This window comes from Daldinia childiae, assembly GCF_008694065.1.
Source record: "Daldinia childiae strain JS-1345 chromosome Unknown Scaffold4, whole genome shotgun sequence".
Classification (NCBI taxonomy): Eukaryota; Fungi; Ascomycota; class Sordariomycetes; order Xylariales; family Hypoxylaceae; genus Daldinia; species Daldinia childiae.
In genome coordinates, this window is record NW_022984645.1 from 2430744 (window position 1) to 2448298 (window position 17555).

General features: G+C 47.7%; 5 protein-coding genes across 5 annotated transcripts; 3 read left to right on the plus strand and 2 right to left on the minus strand.

Annotated features, from left to right (window-relative positions):
• Positions 1-1002: 1002 nt before the first annotated feature.
• On the plus strand, positions 1003-6671 carry GL218_04967 (UDP-glucose:glycoprotein glucosyltransferase; the record flags this gene model as incomplete). Its single annotated transcript, XM_033581599.1, has 8 exons — positions 1003-1182; positions 2060-2190; positions 2250-2435; positions 2489-2599; positions 2649-3480; positions 3537-5795; positions 5845-6010; positions 6070-6671. The coding sequence occupies 8 exons, from the start codon at positions 1003-1005 to the stop codon at positions 6669-6671; spliced, it is 4467 nt and encodes a 1488-aa protein (XP_033435428.1).
• Positions 6672-7403: 732 nt separating this feature from the next.
• On the plus strand, positions 7404-8484 carry GL218_04968 (uncharacterized protein; the record flags this gene model as incomplete). Its single annotated transcript, XM_033581600.1, has 2 exons — positions 7404-7589; positions 7816-8484. The coding sequence occupies 2 exons, from the start codon at positions 7404-7406 to the stop codon at positions 8482-8484; spliced, it is 855 nt and encodes a 284-aa protein (XP_033435824.1).
• Positions 8485-9804: 1320 nt separating this feature from the next.
• On the minus strand, positions 9805-12658 carry GL218_04969 (Aconitate hydratase, mitochondrial; the record flags this gene model as incomplete). Its single annotated transcript, XM_033581601.1, has 7 exons — positions 9805-9975; positions 10053-10735; positions 10801-11360; positions 11599-11722; positions 11776-11820; positions 11870-12467; positions 12548-12658. The coding sequence occupies 7 exons, from the start codon at positions 12656-12658 to the stop codon at positions 9805-9807; spliced, it is 2292 nt and encodes a 763-aa protein (XP_033435416.1).
• Positions 12659-14979: 2321 nt separating this feature from the next.
• Positions 14980-15424, plus strand: GL218_04970 (Zinc finger protein bud20; the record flags this gene model as incomplete). Its single annotated transcript, XM_033581602.1, has 2 exons — positions 14980-15209; positions 15295-15424. The coding sequence occupies 2 exons, from the start codon at positions 14980-14982 to the stop codon at positions 15422-15424; spliced, it is 360 nt and encodes a 119-aa protein (XP_033435394.1).
• A 213-nt stretch (positions 15425-15637) lies between these two features.
• GL218_04971 (DASH complex subunit DAM1) lies at positions 15638-16372 on the minus strand (the record flags this gene model as incomplete). The annotated part of the gene is made up of 3 exons (XM_033581603.1): positions 15638-15833; positions 15882-15997; positions 16058-16372. The coding sequence occupies 3 exons, from the start codon at positions 16370-16372 to the stop codon at positions 15638-15640; spliced, it is 627 nt and encodes a 208-aa protein (XP_033435395.1).
• Positions 16373-17555: the final 1183 nt, after the last annotated feature.

Here is a 17555-nt window from a genome sequence, read left to right on the forward strand (position 1 = left end):
AGGGTCTCTGGATATTACAGATACCTCATCTTTTTTAACCTCTACAGCACTGGGGTCCCCTTCTATTATTTGGAACAACTATTTCGAAGAAGATACCTTGCTAGGCATCACAAACACTTCTTATTATCGTGCAACGAAATTGACATGATATTTCAACGGTACCTCTTAGGTACAAAACTCTGCCTCTACTCTTTGTATTCAGTTCCGCCTCCGACTACTCATTCCAGGTAAGCAGTTACCAATATATTCTTCGTAACACTAGCTCCTCTTTCCTTAACACGCATTTAATCCACCAAAAAATATTCATCCCAATTCACATACAACATCTACATGTCCTTACACCACATCCTCTACCTTCCTTTTCCTTGTACTCCCAACCGAATACTAGGTACTTGCCATACTTTACGCAAACTCATTATCTGCGTCTCGTTTGCCCTTTCCACCTAACATCATTCGGTTTCTTACTCACACCTAAATTTATTTCGTCTGTGCCATCTGCATACAAATGAGGCATCCCTTCTTCACTTTCACATAGGTACCTATATTTCATACCGCTGCATCTTTAAGATTCATCGATTCCCAAGTTGTCATATCTTTCGTTACCTCATCTCACACCGGAACAGCTATATTGCAAACTACAAATCTTCCACATCGTCATACCCCTCCTTTCTTAGTCCTTCTAGGGACTAATAATAGGCCAACGGTAAAGGTTAGGAAATATTTACGCACGACACCGACCTCTTCCCTGTTCTACTTTCTCACCAGTTCCTCTATACGGACTGACAGGTACGTGCTTTCCCTGAAATAGTGATCTTCTCGTTGCAATAGCACACACTGGAATTCCGCTCACACACTTCTACATCTTTCTAACCTGGGAATGTTAGACAATCTTGACGTCTATTCTCCTTCCATCCCGAGTGCTATCCGCGTACCTACGAGGATTCAGCTCGATTACATTTGTTCCGGTTGATTCCTCTCATATCTGCTGCACAACCCACCAAAATGTCAACCACCAACGAGGAAGGCATGACCCAAATCCCCGAGCAGCAAACAAACGAGTGGGAAGCGGATAGCAACAAAAACGGGGCTGCGTCGAAGCAATGCAATTCCAAACCGGAGATTGCAGGAGATCGATTTGGAATTGACGAAGATGACACTACAAGATCCAATTCCTGGAACGAGGTAGGATGATTGAATATTTACATATAAAAATATTTTGCTAATTTCTTTAAAGGAAGAAATTCGAAAACATCGAGAAGCTCTTGAAAAAGAACTGGAGCTTCAACTAGTTGAAGAACAGATTGAACTACTTAAAAAACAGTCTGAACTAATTAAAGAAAGTCTTAAACTAGCTGAAGAAATGCTTGAATCGGCTGAAGAAGAGTTTAAACTGGCCAAGGAAAAGAAGATAACAGACGTCTTGATAATTACCATACTATGGTTCTGTTCTATCTTTGGGTTTTAAGGGGTCTCTGATTAGCTAGATCCTTATTAGTGGAACGGGATGAATTATCCAAGATACAATCCCAAAACGTCCTCCTGAGCCCCTTTCAATGCATTATCAATATGAAGTTATATTCCTTTCACCCCAAGGGTAAATTTGGGCTATTGTACCAACCTGTTTAAGTGCAAGTATATGAATAGCAGTACAAGAGGTAGGTACTTGGAGGGGTAGTTCCCCGTTATGCAATTAAACGCAGTTCAACCCCTGACAGCTTCAAATACCTTTAGCTATTCCTATTGGCCAAGCTCCAATTAATTATCTACGTTTAGGTGTTCAATTGCAGCGGCTTCTCCAAACTCTCTATCTTATCACTTACACGGCAGCTTTACATACCTCGCCCCAAAAAAGTCCAGACCTACAAAAAGCCACTTTGCATTTACACAAGACTTGAACTCGGTTCCAATGACTTCGAAATCAGGTTCTTAACTTAATTCGCGATATATGGTTCTATAGACTTGTCAGCTCCAAGCTCTGCCGCATGCTAGAGCTTGCGACAAAGCAACTTCGTCTCTTGCCCCTCTAGCTCAAAGCATCATGATACCGCGACTTTTTCAGTTGCCATGTGGCCTTGCAGCCACTCTTCTGGCAACTCTATGCTTGAACTTGGGTCATGTCGTAGCCGGACCCTCCGTTAATGTTGCTATGAAAGCTGCATTCCCAGCTCCTCCCTATCTCGTCGAGCTCTTGTAGGTTGCATTCGTGATAGAGTCCAATTAGAATATGTAAATGCTAAAACGTAGCTTAGAGAGACCGCCGCCGGAGAGAACGCAACATCTTACTTCCCACTCCTCGATCGAATCGCCGATGGTACCTTTGCGGATGCGAAGACAGACAAGGAACTGTACGAGAAGTTCCTCCAAATTTTAAAACAAGATGGCCACATGGAAAGCCCAGAGGCGTTGTCTACTTTCAAGCTTGCCCTCTCCATGAGGTCAGCAGCTCCGAGGATAGAGGCTCATTATCAATACTACGATACGGCTGTAGCGCCCCCCTAGGAAAAGCCAGAACCGACTGTGCTGAGTGGGTGCTCATGAGCGGGAATCAGTATTGCTCAGCTTCGCTTGCGCATGCCGACGGTCACATCGCAGGGGACACGTACGTACCATATCTTAGAATCATCTGACTATGTCTTACATGAATATAGGCAAACACGGTCGCTTCCATTCGATCGCGCTTTAGGAGCAGGCCCTGAAGTGATACTATACGCGGATATCGCCAAACCCGAATTTGGGCCCTTCCATAAATCCCTATCCGAGATGGCCCGAAAAGGGGAGGTTTCGTACCGGTTAAGATATCGCGTCGACCAAACCGAGGAACGAGAAGCGCTGCCGGTCAGCGGGTACGGTGTGGAGCTTCAGCTGAAGCGGACAGACTATATTGTCATTGACGACCGCGAAGCCGAATCCGAGACGAGTTCGGCCGCTAAGTCCGCACCTACTGAAGTCGTACTCGACGGGGAAGAGGACGTAACAGACCTAAAGCCGCTGTCAAGTTCTGAATTGGCATCGTTGGGTCTCAAAGCCGGTTCTTTTATCATGCAAAGCGATGACCCTTTCCAAACATTGATCAAGTTGACTCAAGACTTCCCGAAGTTCTCTACCTCGGTCGCCGCACATAACGCTTCGGACGCTTTCGTTAAGGAGCACCGCCAGAATCGAGCCCTGAGCGTACCTGCCGGGATGAATGTCCTCTGGATGAACGGCGTCCAGCTGATCGAACGACAAATCGATCCGTTCACTCTCGTCAACAGCATTCGGCGGGAAAGAAAGCTTATCGAGGGAGTAACAAGTTTGGGCTTGAGCGGAAAAGAAGCCGTGTCCCTACTTGGTCATCGCGAAGTAACATTGGCCAAGTCGGACGACGAGCCTCGTAGATTCGACTGGCGGGACGAAATCGAGGAGGGCCGCGTCATTATCTGGTTGAACAACATCGAGAAGGACAAGCGATACGCCGAGTATCCTAAGAGTCTTATGGCTGTAAGTACTAACAATTTACGAGGTATTTCATCCTACAATCAGCTAACTATTTCTAGCTTATGCAAAGGACCTATCCTGGGCAGATTCCTCCGATCCGCAAGGATATATTCAACCTAGTCATCCCGGTTGACTTGACCAAGCCAGAAGATCTATCCTTAGTTGTTGAGCAACTTCAAGCTTTCATAAAAAGGCTACTCCCCGTCCGCTTCGGATTGGTACCGTTAACACCAACGAAGACAGCCGAAGAGCGAGCGAAGGTAGCCTATTATCTGCTAGAGAACTACGGATTATCCAGCCTCATCTCCTATCTAGAGGCTTGCAGCACTGGTGACCGCTCTGAACAGGCATACTTTGACAAGGCAATTAAAAACCGCACTACGAAAGACGAAGTCGCACCTCTTTCATTCAAGGATATCCTCGAATCAGAGGACCACGCCAAACAAATCAAGCTTGTAAATCATTGGGTAGAGCGACTCAACGCTAATACAGAAGTGCCTCCACTGTTTCTTAACGGTCTAGCCATACCGCGGGAAGACAATTGGCTTCAAGTCATGAGCATGAGGATGGGCACCGACCTACAGCTAGTCCAACAGGGAATCTTCACGGGCACGGTCGACGACGAGACGTGGATTCCGCAGCTCTTCCTAGAGGGTGCAGCAACTCGACGCAATCTCTACATCTACCCCGACGGCGAGAATACTCTCATCGTATTAGACGTAAATAAGCTCTACTCCGAACACAACGATCTGTTTGAACGGGTTCCAGTTATCGAAGCGGGCGAAGACACGAGCAAGGAGACCTGGGCTACTCTGACAGTTGTTGCCGATCTGAGCTCGCAGCGAGGTCTCCGTCTTCTCCTATCTGCCTTATCATTCCGGCGTAACAACCCCGGAGTGCGTCTCGACATTGTCAATAACGCTTTGAAATCGAGCAGCGCACACGAGATCAACGCGCTGCTCAAGAAGGACGTTGCCAAACTCTTGGAAGTTGAAAATCTGGAGACGCTAGAAGTCCTCTTATCGGGCCCAGCTGACGTGCAGGACGACGGATATAATGCAGCGTTGTCGCGTTTCCTAACAGCCGCAGCCGTCGCCCCAGGTGCAGAGTTTCTCATCCTCAACGGTCGTGTGGTCGGCCCATTCGTCGACGAGTCGGGATTTACAGAGAATGACTTCGAGCTGCTGCTTGAGTTCGAGCAGGAAACAAGAATACTCCCGGTGTATAAGGCAGTTGACGCTCTGGGTTTGGCAGACAAGATTACACATCCTCTAACTGCCGCGAAGCTCACGTCAATAACTGCTCTATCTACTATATCAGACCTTCCAGAAGGAATTTTCGAATCCGCCCCGACGCTAAGAACGGCTCTATTCGACGCGTGGAACTCCACCCACACGATGATCGACGTCGGTGATGCGTCCACGGCTAATATCCACTTCGTTGCCGTGATCAACCCTGCCAGCGAGATAGGACAGAAGTGGGCTCCTATACTCAAGGTTCTGTCCCAGCTAGACGGTGTCTACATGCGCATCTTCTTGAACCCGAAAGAAAAGATCGAAGAGCTACCGGTTAAAAGATTCTACCGCTACGTCTTAGACTCGGCGCCATCCTTCGACGAAGATGGAAAGGTCAGCGCTCTGAGCGCGATATTCAAGGGACTTCCTTCAGAAGCTCTTCTCAATCTCGGTATGGACGTGCCGCCTGCCTGGCTAGTAGCAGCGAAGGTTTCAATTCACGATTTGGATAACGTGAAGTTGAGCTCCATCAAGACAGACGTAGAAGCCACTTACGAACTCGAGCACATCCTCATCGAAGGTCACTCACGAGAAGTATCGGGCGGTCCGCCTCGTGGCGTCCAGCTATTGCTCGGCACCGAACTTGATCCCCATTTCGACGACACGATCATCATGGCCAACATCGGCTACTTCCAGTTCAAAGCCAATCCCGGGTATTACAATATACACCTTAAGGAAGGAAGGAGCTCGGAAATTTTTGATATCATCAGCGTGGGCGCAAAGGGATATAACCCCGTCCCCGGCGACGAAGGTACCGAAGTTGCTCTCATGGACTTCCAGGGTACGACTCTATACCCGCGGCTGGAAAGGAAGCCGGGCATGGAGCTAGAAGATGTCCTCGAAGAAAGCGCTTCTGATAGCGGCGACGATCTCCTCTCTCGCGGTCTCAAATTTGCCGAAGGAATCCTCGGGACGAAGCCCAAGCCCAAGTCGGTCTCGAACGAAGAACACGCCGAGATCAACATCTTCTCCGTGGCGAGCGGTCACCTATACGAGCGCATGCTCAACATCATGATGGTCTCCGTCATGAAGAACACAAACCACACGGTCAAGTTCTGGTTTAATCGAGCAGTTCCTGTCTCCGTCCTTCAAAGAATTCATACCCCACTTAGCTAAGGAGTACGGCTTCAAGTACGAAATGGTTACGTACAAGTGGCCGCACTGGCTCCGCCAACAGAAAGAGAAGCAGCGCGAAATCTGGGGCTACAAGATCCTATTCCTGGACGTCCTCTTCCCCTGTCCCTCGACAAGGTGATATTCGTCGACGCAGATCAGATCGTCAGAACCGACATGATAGACCTTGTCAATCTTGACCTACAGGGCGCGCCCTACGGCTTTACGCCAATGTGCGACTCTCGCACCGAGATGGAGGGCTTCCGCTTCTGGAAGCAAGGCTACTGGAAGAATTACCTCCGTGGGAACCCCTACCACATCTCAGCCCTCTACGTGGTCGACCTTCGCCGCTTTAGGCAGCTAGCCGCGGGCGATAGGCTCAGGCAGCACTACCATCAGCTATCGGCCGATCCGGGCTCCCTCTCCAACCTCGACCAGGACCTACCAAACCACATGCAATTCGTGATCCCGATCCACAGCCTGCCGCAAGAGTGGCTGTGGTGCGAGACGTGGTGCAGCGACGAGAGCCAGAAAGAAGCGCGAACCATCGACTTATGCAACAATCCGCAGACCAAAGAGCCGAAACTCGACCGAGCTAGGAGGCAAGTTCCGGAATGGACCGTGTACGACGACGAGATCGCCGCCGTAGATCGACGGAGGAGAGGATTAGTCACGGATGGCGACACCCAGAAGGTGCTTACTATTGGTAGCGACGAAAGGAACACTAAGAGCAGGACGCTCGAGGAGAAGCCTGACGTAAAGACGAGGACGAAGGATGAATTATAAAATTTACGCACCTATAGATATATAGACTTAATTGAGTCTTTTGACAAGCCTGTAAAGTTTGATTAGCCGTCGCACGTTTCTAAATCAGAATAAACAGAACCCCCTTTCTAATACTTACTATCCATGTTCTCTAACATGAGGCGAATCCCCTCTGCTTATATCCCCCAGGCTGCTTATACCCGAAGATGACATTTCGAAGATGACTAGTCATATTCTCGAGTAATCTGTTGAATATCGTCAGCAGATTCTTTTGAATTCGTGTCTCACCAAAATAACATCACCTATACGCAACCGCTTCCGTAGCCAATCCTGCTTGGCGCACCAAGACGTCGAAATAAAAATCTCCACTGGGCAGTAGTGGATTATTCCAAGTATTACCGCTAAATACTTAGCACCCCGGCCCCTTTCGCGTCCCCATTGTCCTAAAAAAACATCCACCATTTTACCTACCGTCCACTAACTATCATCCATCTATTCGCCCCCATATCCATATCCGTATCCATTCCCCAGCGGTATGTAATGTACCTTGCGCACCGGGTTTAAGACATGCCAGCTTTTCTCACCTACCTCTGCAGCAGCACAGCATTCGTCCATCGTGTCGCGCACCGCCGTTAGGTAGTCATTAGTACCTTACATACCAGGTGTATATAAAATTAAGGGTCAGGTACCTTTTACCGTTGCCGTTCGTTACCTTTACCGTTATTTTTTCACCTTTTACGTAGGTCTCTAAGAATGGAGCTCGGGTGCTCGGTGATCTCGCCGCTGGCCCCGCATAAGCACACCCACACCGTGATATTCTTGCACGGCCGCGGCGACACCTCGCGGAACATGGCCGACGCCCTGCTGTCGCGGTGGACGAGGAATTCGCGCGGCCGCTCGCTGGTAGATGAGTTTCCGTCGGTGCGCTGGGTCTTTCCGGTATGTCCGTTATTTTGTTTGTTCGCTTGGCGGTTTAAATGACGTATATCCCGAGAACCTTTCCGGATTGTCTCAGGGGTCAACCCGCTCCCGCTCCCGCTTCGACTAAATGCTTAACGAAGTCACCGTCGCTTTCTGATTATATGCACGCCACATTTCCTTCCTCGCCACGTTTACTTGATCTGCCTTCCACGCATCTATCAACCCACCACTAACACCCCCCCAGGAAGCCGAGCCCCGTCTCGCCGAAAACCTTGGCGAGGTATGGCCGCAGTGGTTCGACGTGTCCAACATGTTGGACCTGACCGACGCCGAGGAGATGCAAGTCTTCGGCTTACGCGGCAGCGTCGCCAGCATCCGGCGGATCGTGCGGCGCGAGGCCCGCACTGTTGGCGGCATGGACCACGTTGTGCTAGCGGGCGTTAGCCAAGGCGGCGCTACAGTGTTCCATACTTTACTACATCTTGACGACGGCGGCGGCTCCGAGAGTGCCGACGGTGAGCTTATGGCGTTGGAGGAGAAAGGAGAGGAAGAGGTACCGAAATCGGAGTCCCGACTCTGCGGCATCATGGGTTTCTCATGCTGGCTACCGTTTCCGGGCGGGTCGTTAGAGGAAACCCGCGAGGTGCTAGGGATGGAGGACGGGTGGCCTAAAACGGATACCGTGGTGCGAAATACGCCTGCATTCCTAGGCCACTGCGCCGACGACTCGCTTGTCTTTGTCGAGTACGGGCGGCAGTTGAGGACTGGACTTAAGAGTTTCGGTATGAATGTCGAGTGGCATGAATATGAGGACGGGGGGCATTGGATTAATGCTCCGAAGGGTGTGGATGATGCGGTGGAATTCCTCAAGGCGCAAGGGATACCACTGGCGGAGTTAGAGGAGGATAAATAGACTTGTCTACGAGAGAGTATACGCTAAGCTTCGATGCCGTGATAGTTGACTTGAAAGTCTCTTCGCTTCGTTGCTCTTGCTCTTACTCTTGCTCTGGGGGGTATGAGATAGAATGTCAAATAGAGAACTACCGTGTAATTATAATGTTTTGCTGGAAATTATCTATCACTGAAGTGTCATTTTACTAGCACTTAGGCTGACCGACTTGCACCTTCTCTTTTATATTATGCGTTACTACCACTACCAAAATACCCATTTTAGTGCACTTGGGCAGGTGCAACTATTATCACACCTTCGGTAAGCAGCTACGATTATAATTGAAATATCTAGGCAGGTACATGTAACACTTAGGTAGGTACCTACCTAACTTACATATAGGCACGCATGTGTATTATACTGTGGCAGGTAGGATAGGTGTTCTAGGTACGAGCTAAGAATGAAGCATATTTCAACGACAACGCATACAGTCAAAGTCAACTATATAGGGCAAGAACTACCTTAACTTCATAATACTACCTACGTAAAGTCCCACTTACTGCTATAGCAAGTTGTTGGGGTATAAGTGGGTTGGGGTAGTTATAGGGGTCTATCTATCTGCCCTGACATTTACTTTATGTATAACATTCATCAAGGGTATAACAAGCTGTCTTTGGATTGATAGTATAGTATATAATATTTTATAGCCATACTGTTGCTATTGCTAACGAATGCCTTTCTTAGTATAATAAAACCTGTCAATATAGCTATTGCAATTGTTTTAATACGTTGGTTCTAATTAAACCTAACCAGTCAATATTATAGCTTTTACTTACTTGTTGACATCAATAGTAAATAGGCCTCATCAGTATAATAATAGTCTTTAAGATCTAGAAGGAGTATGTAACCCATGAACATACCTTACATAAAGCAACAGCTTAACTTTTATACGGAAACATAGCCTTATAATACTGATGCCTTACAGTTATATAACAGGAATATAAGAGAATAAATAGGCATAGCTACCTAGTTACCTATTGCGAAGAGTTTGTTTATAGAAACTTTTGGGAGCTTTACGGAATGAAGCTGGAACAGCATAACGACTTAAAATTCTTTCATCAGAGTTCGTTTTGTACAAACTATAAAAAATTCTAGAACTGGCTGGAGAAACATCATGACGGGGTAGAAATATAATGATCCCATAAAGCATGACATCCGTAGTAAAACCATCCCAAGTTCCTATACACCCCGAGTGTTGTAATTCAAGCAGGCCTCCCCACAATGCGCCTGCATGCATCTCTCCTATATTATTGATCTGATTTTCCGCATCATTCCTTAGAGCTTTCATTTCGCGTTCTTAGCCATCGTGTTCAATGCGCTTCCATTGATGAACCAATCGATTTGTGCGGTATTAAATGTATGGTTCAGCTTTACATCAAAGGCCTCGCCATCCTTAGGGTGTACCCGCATCGTCATGGGCTTGCCGACAGCCAGCTCCGTGCAGAAGAGATCAATCTGGATAACACGTATAAATTAGTCAATCAAGCACGGCAAGTAGACATATAGTTCATGAATAAACGCATCCAACGTACCTTATCATCAGGCTTGATCTTGTCGTAGTCGGCAGGATCCGCGAATGTGAGAGGAAGCATACCCTGCTTCTTCAAGTTGGTCTCGTGAATACGGGCGAAGCTTCGGGTAATGATGGCAAGGCCACCAAGGTGGCGAGGCTCAAGAGCCGCGTGCTCTCGGGAGCTTCCCTCGCCATAGTTCCAGTCACCAATGACAACCCATTTAATTCCCTTGGCCTTGTAGTCGCGGGCCACAGCTGGGACAGCACCCCAGTCTTCCGTAGTCACGTTCTTGACCTTGTTCGCCTCATCGTTAGCCTCGTTGATAGCACCAATCAACATGTTGTTGGAGATGTTGTCAAGATGCCCACGGTACTTGAGCCAGGGGCCGGCCATAGAAATGTGATCAGTAGTGGTCTTTCCCTTTGCTTTGATTAAGATGGGCATGTCTAGAGCATCTTTGCCATCCCAAGGCTGGAAGGGTTGTAGAATCTGGAGACGGTCGGAAGAAGGAGAAACTTGGACATTGACTGAGGAGCGGTCGGCAGGGGGGGCCTGGTAGGTGTTGTTTCCAGGGTCGTATCCGTTTGCGGGGAGACCGTCACCGGTGGGAGGAGCCAGCAGGAACTCGTTACCGTCCTTGTCCTTCAACTTGTCGGTTAGGGGGTTGAAGTGTAAGTTGCCAGCGATTGACAAGGCAACAACTAGATCAGGGAAGTAACGAAAGAGTGAGTTGCGGGATTTCCGTCGTTTCGACCAGTAAAGTTACGGTTGTAGGAGGATAGGATCGAGTTGGCCTCGCCCTTCTTGACGTCTTGACGATCCCATTGGCCAATACAAGGACCACAGGCGTTGGCCAGCACCATGCCGCCAAATTCTTCAAAGGTTTGGAGCTGGCCGTCTCTTTCTATTGTGGCGCGTATCTGCTCTGAGCCCGGGGTAACAAAGAAGGCAGACTGAGCCTTAAGACCATGGTTGAGAGCATCCCGGGCGATAGAAGCAGCTCGGGACATGTCCTCGTAGGAAGAGTTTGTGCAAGATCCGATCAGGCCAGCCTTAAGCTCCTCAGGCCAGCCATTAGCCTTAACAGCCTCGGAGAACTTAGAAATAGGGGTTGCTAGATCAGGCGTGAAGGGACCATTGATATGTGGTTCAAGTTCGGAAAGATTGATTTCGAGGTATTGGTCATATTCGGCACCCTCGTCCTCGCGTAATTCCTTAGCATAAGAGCGGGCGAAGTCACCAATTTCAGTTCTCTTGGTTGCCGCTAGGTAGTCATACATGCGATCTGTAAAGGGGAAGACGGAGGTGGTGGCACCAATTTCAGCGCTTTTGTAAAAGTCAGCATTTTCGCAGTTAGGGATCGGGGAAATGGTGTTGAGAAAAAAAAAAAGACGCCGAAAAAAGAAGGAGCCTAAAAGGGGGAGGAGCGGAAGGAGCGGGAGGAGGGGAGGAGGGGGAGAAAAAAAAAGGGGGGGAAAGGGGGAAAAAATCGGAAAAAAATCGAGAAAAATCATAGAATGCCAGAAAAAAATGAGAAAATTAAGGGAAAGCTGAAAAGACTCACCCCATATTCGCCACGGAGCCGAGGCCTGTTGCAGATACTGTTTTGAGACCAGGTCCATGGTACTCGGCTATGAAGCCAGTACCGCCGCGTACTGTAAGTTCTCCCGCCACTTTAAGAATAATATCTATAGACTTATTAGTATAGTTCGATAAATATAGGGAAGGTACGTAGACTTACCTTTGGGACTAGACCAGCCCTTTAACTCGCCTGTGAGATTAATCCCTAATAAGAGTTAGATTTGTGTAGCTGTAGGTTGTAGGACGGACTTTACCAATATATTTTGGTGCCTTCAGCTCCCAAGGCAGGTTTGCCATGACGTCAACGGCATCAGCACCACCAACACCAATGGCAGCCATACCAAGACCGCCAGCATTAGGCGTGTGAGAGTCAGTACCGATTAGGAGACCACCGGGGAAGGCGTAGTTCTCGAGGAGAATTTGGTGGATGATACCGGAGCCGGGTCTCCAGAAACCGATGTTGTACTTGGCGCATGCAGTGGAAAGGAAGTCGTATACTTCCTTATTGATGTTGACAGCTCGCTCAAGATCCTTCGCTCCACCAATTTGAGCCTCGATCAGGTGATCACAGTGTACGGTTGTAGGGTTTGCTACGGAAGGCATGCCAGCAGACATAAACTGGAGGATAGCCATCTGGGCGGTGGCGTCCTGGCATGCAACTCGATCCGGCCGCAATTTGAGGTATGACACTCCTCGCTCGATATCCTGTCCGTGCGGGTCGTCAAGATGGGAGTATAGAATCTTCTCGCCGTATGTCAAAGGGCGGTTCAAGCGGCTGCGAACGATCGCCAAATTCTCAGACATCTTCTTATAGTTGATAAAGTTGCCTTCTTCCCAGTTGTTTTGCTTGACCTATAGTTTGAGGGAAATATCAGCCTCCATAATCACCCCTCCAGCAAGCTTTAGAGCTTTGCGACCGATTGCTGGCTTACCTTCTTGTCCAAGGCCGAGTCAGCCACGGAGGCCATGCACCTACGCAGGTTCATGTTGGACACGACCCGCGATCGGGCAACGTTGCCCAGGACCTGTCGAGTGGCCAACATGTTGACAACCGCGGTCCTGAGGATAGCTGTGAGGGGTTCAGATGTAAGACACAGTCTAGACCAAATTCAACTCCTATGAAAGTGGGAGAATGAGAAAAATATCAACAGGGAGACGATAGGCCTCTTGAACCTGAAGGAAGAAGGAAGAATTGGTTCTTTAGGAGGAAAGGTAAAAAAAAAAAGATTGTGACGGAAAAGAAGAGGAAAAGGTGGAGAGTTTTTGTGGTTTGCGATTAAAGATGTTACCTTTGGCCGCCCGGTACTACGGTACTACGGTAAAGGGAAGCTGTGAAAGCCTACTGGTCACTAACTGGCTAGGCGTGCTAGGGATTTAGATGTATCGGGGTACTTCGGTTAAGACGAAGAGGTACCTCCACTATTGATGGTATCACCCGGTTGAATGGACGAATCACAGCAAATCCGATTACTTTCAGGTCAAAAACTGTGACCTCACCCTGCTTCTTTAGAGAATCAGCCACCATATGGGATAACGATGGAAGCATGGCTTACATTGTACATACATGTCCATATGTATGCATGCTTGAACGTGCATTGATTGCATTGATTACAAAGAGGTATCATGAAGCTAACCTAGATTCCTCATATCCATATGTCACATATCTATTCATACTATTATATAAGAAGGTCGTCATCGTTACAAAAGTTCCAAGAAACAAACACTTATCTATCTTTAATGTAAGTGGCTTTTGGAAACGAGGGGCATTTGCTCGGCAACAGGATGAAAAAAAAGACTACACTAGGGTACCTAGATAAGTACATGTATTGTACAAAGCCGAAATTTTTATAGAACGCGCGGAATGCAGATAGATGAAAGCGGTTGGATGGAGACTCTTCATGTATAACGACCTAAGAGAGGCACGTATGTATATGTAAGGTATTGCCGGACTTGGATATGAGTTGGGTTAGCTGCAAGTTTCAACGCTGTTAGTCAATTACTAGAATCGCTTCACAAGCTTGAATTCCTTAGCATGGTGTATGTACAACAGCCACGATATGTACCTAGATACTTAGAACCCCATGAATCCATCGTGCAATCAGATCAATGGGATTGGTCAGACTTTAAGCTTGAAAATTCAATTTGACGTCGTCCCTACGAGTAGCACAATTGTTAGTAGTGTATGAGTGTATGTAGTCTACAAGTCTACAAGTCAGGTCAAAGTAGTTCGTCAAGTTGATAGGCACATGTAAATCTGTGCAACTTTCTTGTTTTCCTGTAGCTCAAACCTCATTGGAAGCTCGACGATCTATGACCTAGTTTCTACTTAATCCTTGCTCACCTCTGAGACCTGGGGGTAAGTTGGGTAGTATGTAAGCCTGCGAATCAGCCCCCTTCAGTTGCACAGCTACCAAGTCGACGGTAGCCTTGCAGCAGCATCTTAAAACCTCTGAGGCTTAGGACTGAGATTCAAATTTATTGCAAACACAATTGGTTCTGCATACTAACAGAATGCAGTTTTGGTCCATTTGAGAAAGCTGGATCAATTATGAAGGAATCAAAGACATGTACCTCGTTCCTGGGAACAAGTACCTTGGAAATAACCGCAGGTACCTCTTCGTCGTGGCCCAAGTAACGCCGTAGTGTAAAAGCCCTGAATCGCTTCACGAATGCACGCAGGTCCACATTTACAGGTCTGCAGGCCAAAATCGACAGGCCGAGACAAATTTTGCTCAGTCTGGAGACCAAACAGGTGGGACCGAATTGGCCAATCGGCGATACCACTAGGATCAGTGGACAAGGAATATACCCCCACGACAACTTTGCCTCGGTGAATATTTGGCACCGAGTTGTCGCCCTGGCGCATCGGCATAAGGGTATTGCTAATGCCACATATCTTTATCGCTAAGCCGAAATCTGAGTGTAGAATAATACCGTGTAGCCGTGCAACCATGCACACCTACAGTATATACTCCAACGTTGAATTCGTTTAAATATTTTCCCATGCTTTTTGATAGGTAGGAACTTTGTATGATTGCGGCATGGACCTGACTAATAACCTGCCGCTGTAATGCCGTTCGCCCGGCTCTGTAAAAACGGATGGAGCCGAATCAAATTCGGAGGCTCGGAACGTTAAACCATAACTGCAATTACGGGTTTGCGCCCGGACCACCTGTTGCCACTTCCCAAACTGCTAAACCAGACTAAAAATATTCACCCCACCAAAATTTCTACGCCTAGGAAATCTTCAATTCAACTTACCTAATACATGTGAAATTAATTACTACCTACTATCACAGCAGCTACATTCTTCAAGACGCAATAGTCCTTGTCGAATTTGCCATCGAAAGAATCGTCGCCTATCATGGGTGTCACCAACAAGCGTACGCTATCCAAGACCCGTCGCAAGACGAGGGACCTCGATCAGATCAAAGCCGACCTCCTCTCGCCGAAGCATCTTGCCCAATTCAAGAACTTAAAGGCGCCAGAAGACCTACCTGCTCTAGGCAAATGGTACTGCACCGAGTGCGCCAAGTGGTACGATACTGAGGACAACCTCGTCGTACACAGAAAAGGAAAGCCTCACAAGAGAAGGTACGTTTACTTGATAGTAGCATATATCATTTTACTCAATAGTAGCATATATCATATTAGGTATCTAAGCTAACAGTGGATATAGAGTCAAGCAGCTTCGCGAGGAGCCATATACTCAGAAGGAGGCCGAGGCTGCTATTGGTCTCAGAACCGACAATCAAAGCCCCTACCGAACCGATAGCGGCGCCGATAACGAGATTACCATGTCGACATGAACGGTTCAATCTTATCGCGCAAACTTCTCAAAATAGGCATCTATGGCGTTTCGGGCATACTCGCGAGTGTCATCAATGGAGCACAGGTTGGGCGTCTTATATAATGCGCCCATACGTTGCAATAGTACTTAAGGCATTTTCCAGCCAAATCGGGGCTAATATCAGATCTCGAGATTGTGATATCGCGAGGGTTTGATCAGTTGTCGACTTTGCTCATTTCAAGCCACGAGCTCTCGGTTTGACGAGACCACTTGCGCGACCTCGTCCCGTTCCGCCTCTACCTCTAGACTGGGTGCCGCCTCTTGAGGGAGGGGGGACACGAGATTGACGAGCATCCTGCGTCGCAAACTTCTTAGGAGTCGGCTTGGAGACTGTCGGTGGGTTCTCTACGAAGGAGGTGTCCGTAGTCCTATAGATAATTAGCATTAGACTAGCGCATCGTATCAAATGCGCATACATGAATGTCGTCTCCCCCTCAAATTCGCCTCCTCGCTCTGTGCTTCGAGATCGAACTGGTGCCGGCGATTGCTCCTCTCTAACCCGAGCTCTGCGGAATGACTCGGGGATCGGTCCCTATAATTCCATAACTTATCAGCAGGTATTAAATCTTGTATATGCAAAATTGCCTATTACCTCGGCAAAGTCGACGCAGAAAGCATTCATGTTCAGTCCGTACATGAAGCTCGCGAAGCTCTCGCTGAATCGTGAGAGGCTTTCGTGCATCAGCTGGAAGTGCATCATGTTCGCCTCTAGGTCGGCCATAGCATCAGATAACTCGGCGAATGCGGGTTCAAAGGCGTTCAGTGGGAAGGGTTCGCCACCTTGGACGCTGCGCTGAGCGGACTCGCGGAACGAGGAACGGGAAGAGGGGCGGAGAGGAGTTGTCGGACGCGAGCGCGACGTGGAGCGCGGTCGTCGCACGCTATCGTGACCTTCGTTTCCCGACATAGTGTTTAAATTGGCTGGAAATATGATGACGATGATGAATTAAAAATAGTGCTTGTTATTGGTATTTATTTGATTGAATGTGTTTTATACTGTGGATATTTGAATCGTTACTTAGAAAAAGGTAACTGCCCCCTTCGATAGAATTCAATGCTTGGCAACCACGAATTAAGGCTGCCAGGGTGCTCAAGATATGGTGGGGTCAAACGCCTAAGGTTCAAGGTATTGGACACGTGCTAAACTTCTATTTAGATGCTGCCCCTTGGGATAAAGTGGTACCTGAACCCCAACATGACGTAAACTGTACCTAATATCTAAAAAGGAAGGGACGGAAGAGCTGATGTACAGCGGCTAGTAGCAGCTCATCTCAAAAAAAAAAAAAAAGAAAAGAAAAAGAATCGCATAATAGTATAAATCATAGCTCTTACTAGAATTATCTACCTTAGGTAGTCTAACTACTAAATGTAATTGTACTTAGTTCTTTCTAGCTTACATACATCTTCTACGCACTAAACAGAAGAAAAGCAAAGCCGAGTATGCAAATGCTTACTTTTTCTACCCGTCTTTAACGATCGCTTCTTTCTGGATACCTGTCGCTATTTACTACGTATCATCGGAGCTTTAAGATTGAATGCGCTTAGAGTCTGAGAGAGCCGAGACATATATAAAACAACTACTATAAATCAACCATTTAACACACGTATTCTGCATTCGATACAACCCTACATTTAGCAGCTGTGGTGGATAAGGGATAGACCGGACTCGTACAGCTGCTCGTACTCGGTTTCTATACGTCAGGTTGAACAAAGGGATACGGCAGCAGCATACAGCAATTTCTTGGGCCTTGTTTAAAGGTACCATTGCTTCGCGTCCTTGTCAGCAAGCCGGGGACTTTGCGACGGGGCTGATCCCGCCCCCCAGAAAATAAGACAGCCAGCCTTAATTCGAAAAAAAAAGGGTAGTTCGGCTCCGTCGGACATTTGACATTTGTGCGACAACTTCTTGCGCTATCTTAGAACTTATGAAGACAACAGCGCCTCTTGTACCGCAACCATTTCTCTTCTCCACAGTTCCGAGACTCTACTTTATTGTTAGTAGTCTCTCAACTCAACAAACCTTCAATTTACAACAATCTCTTCTACTTCGTCCTTCACCAAAGGTCTTACGCGCATTCTCTAGCCCCGCC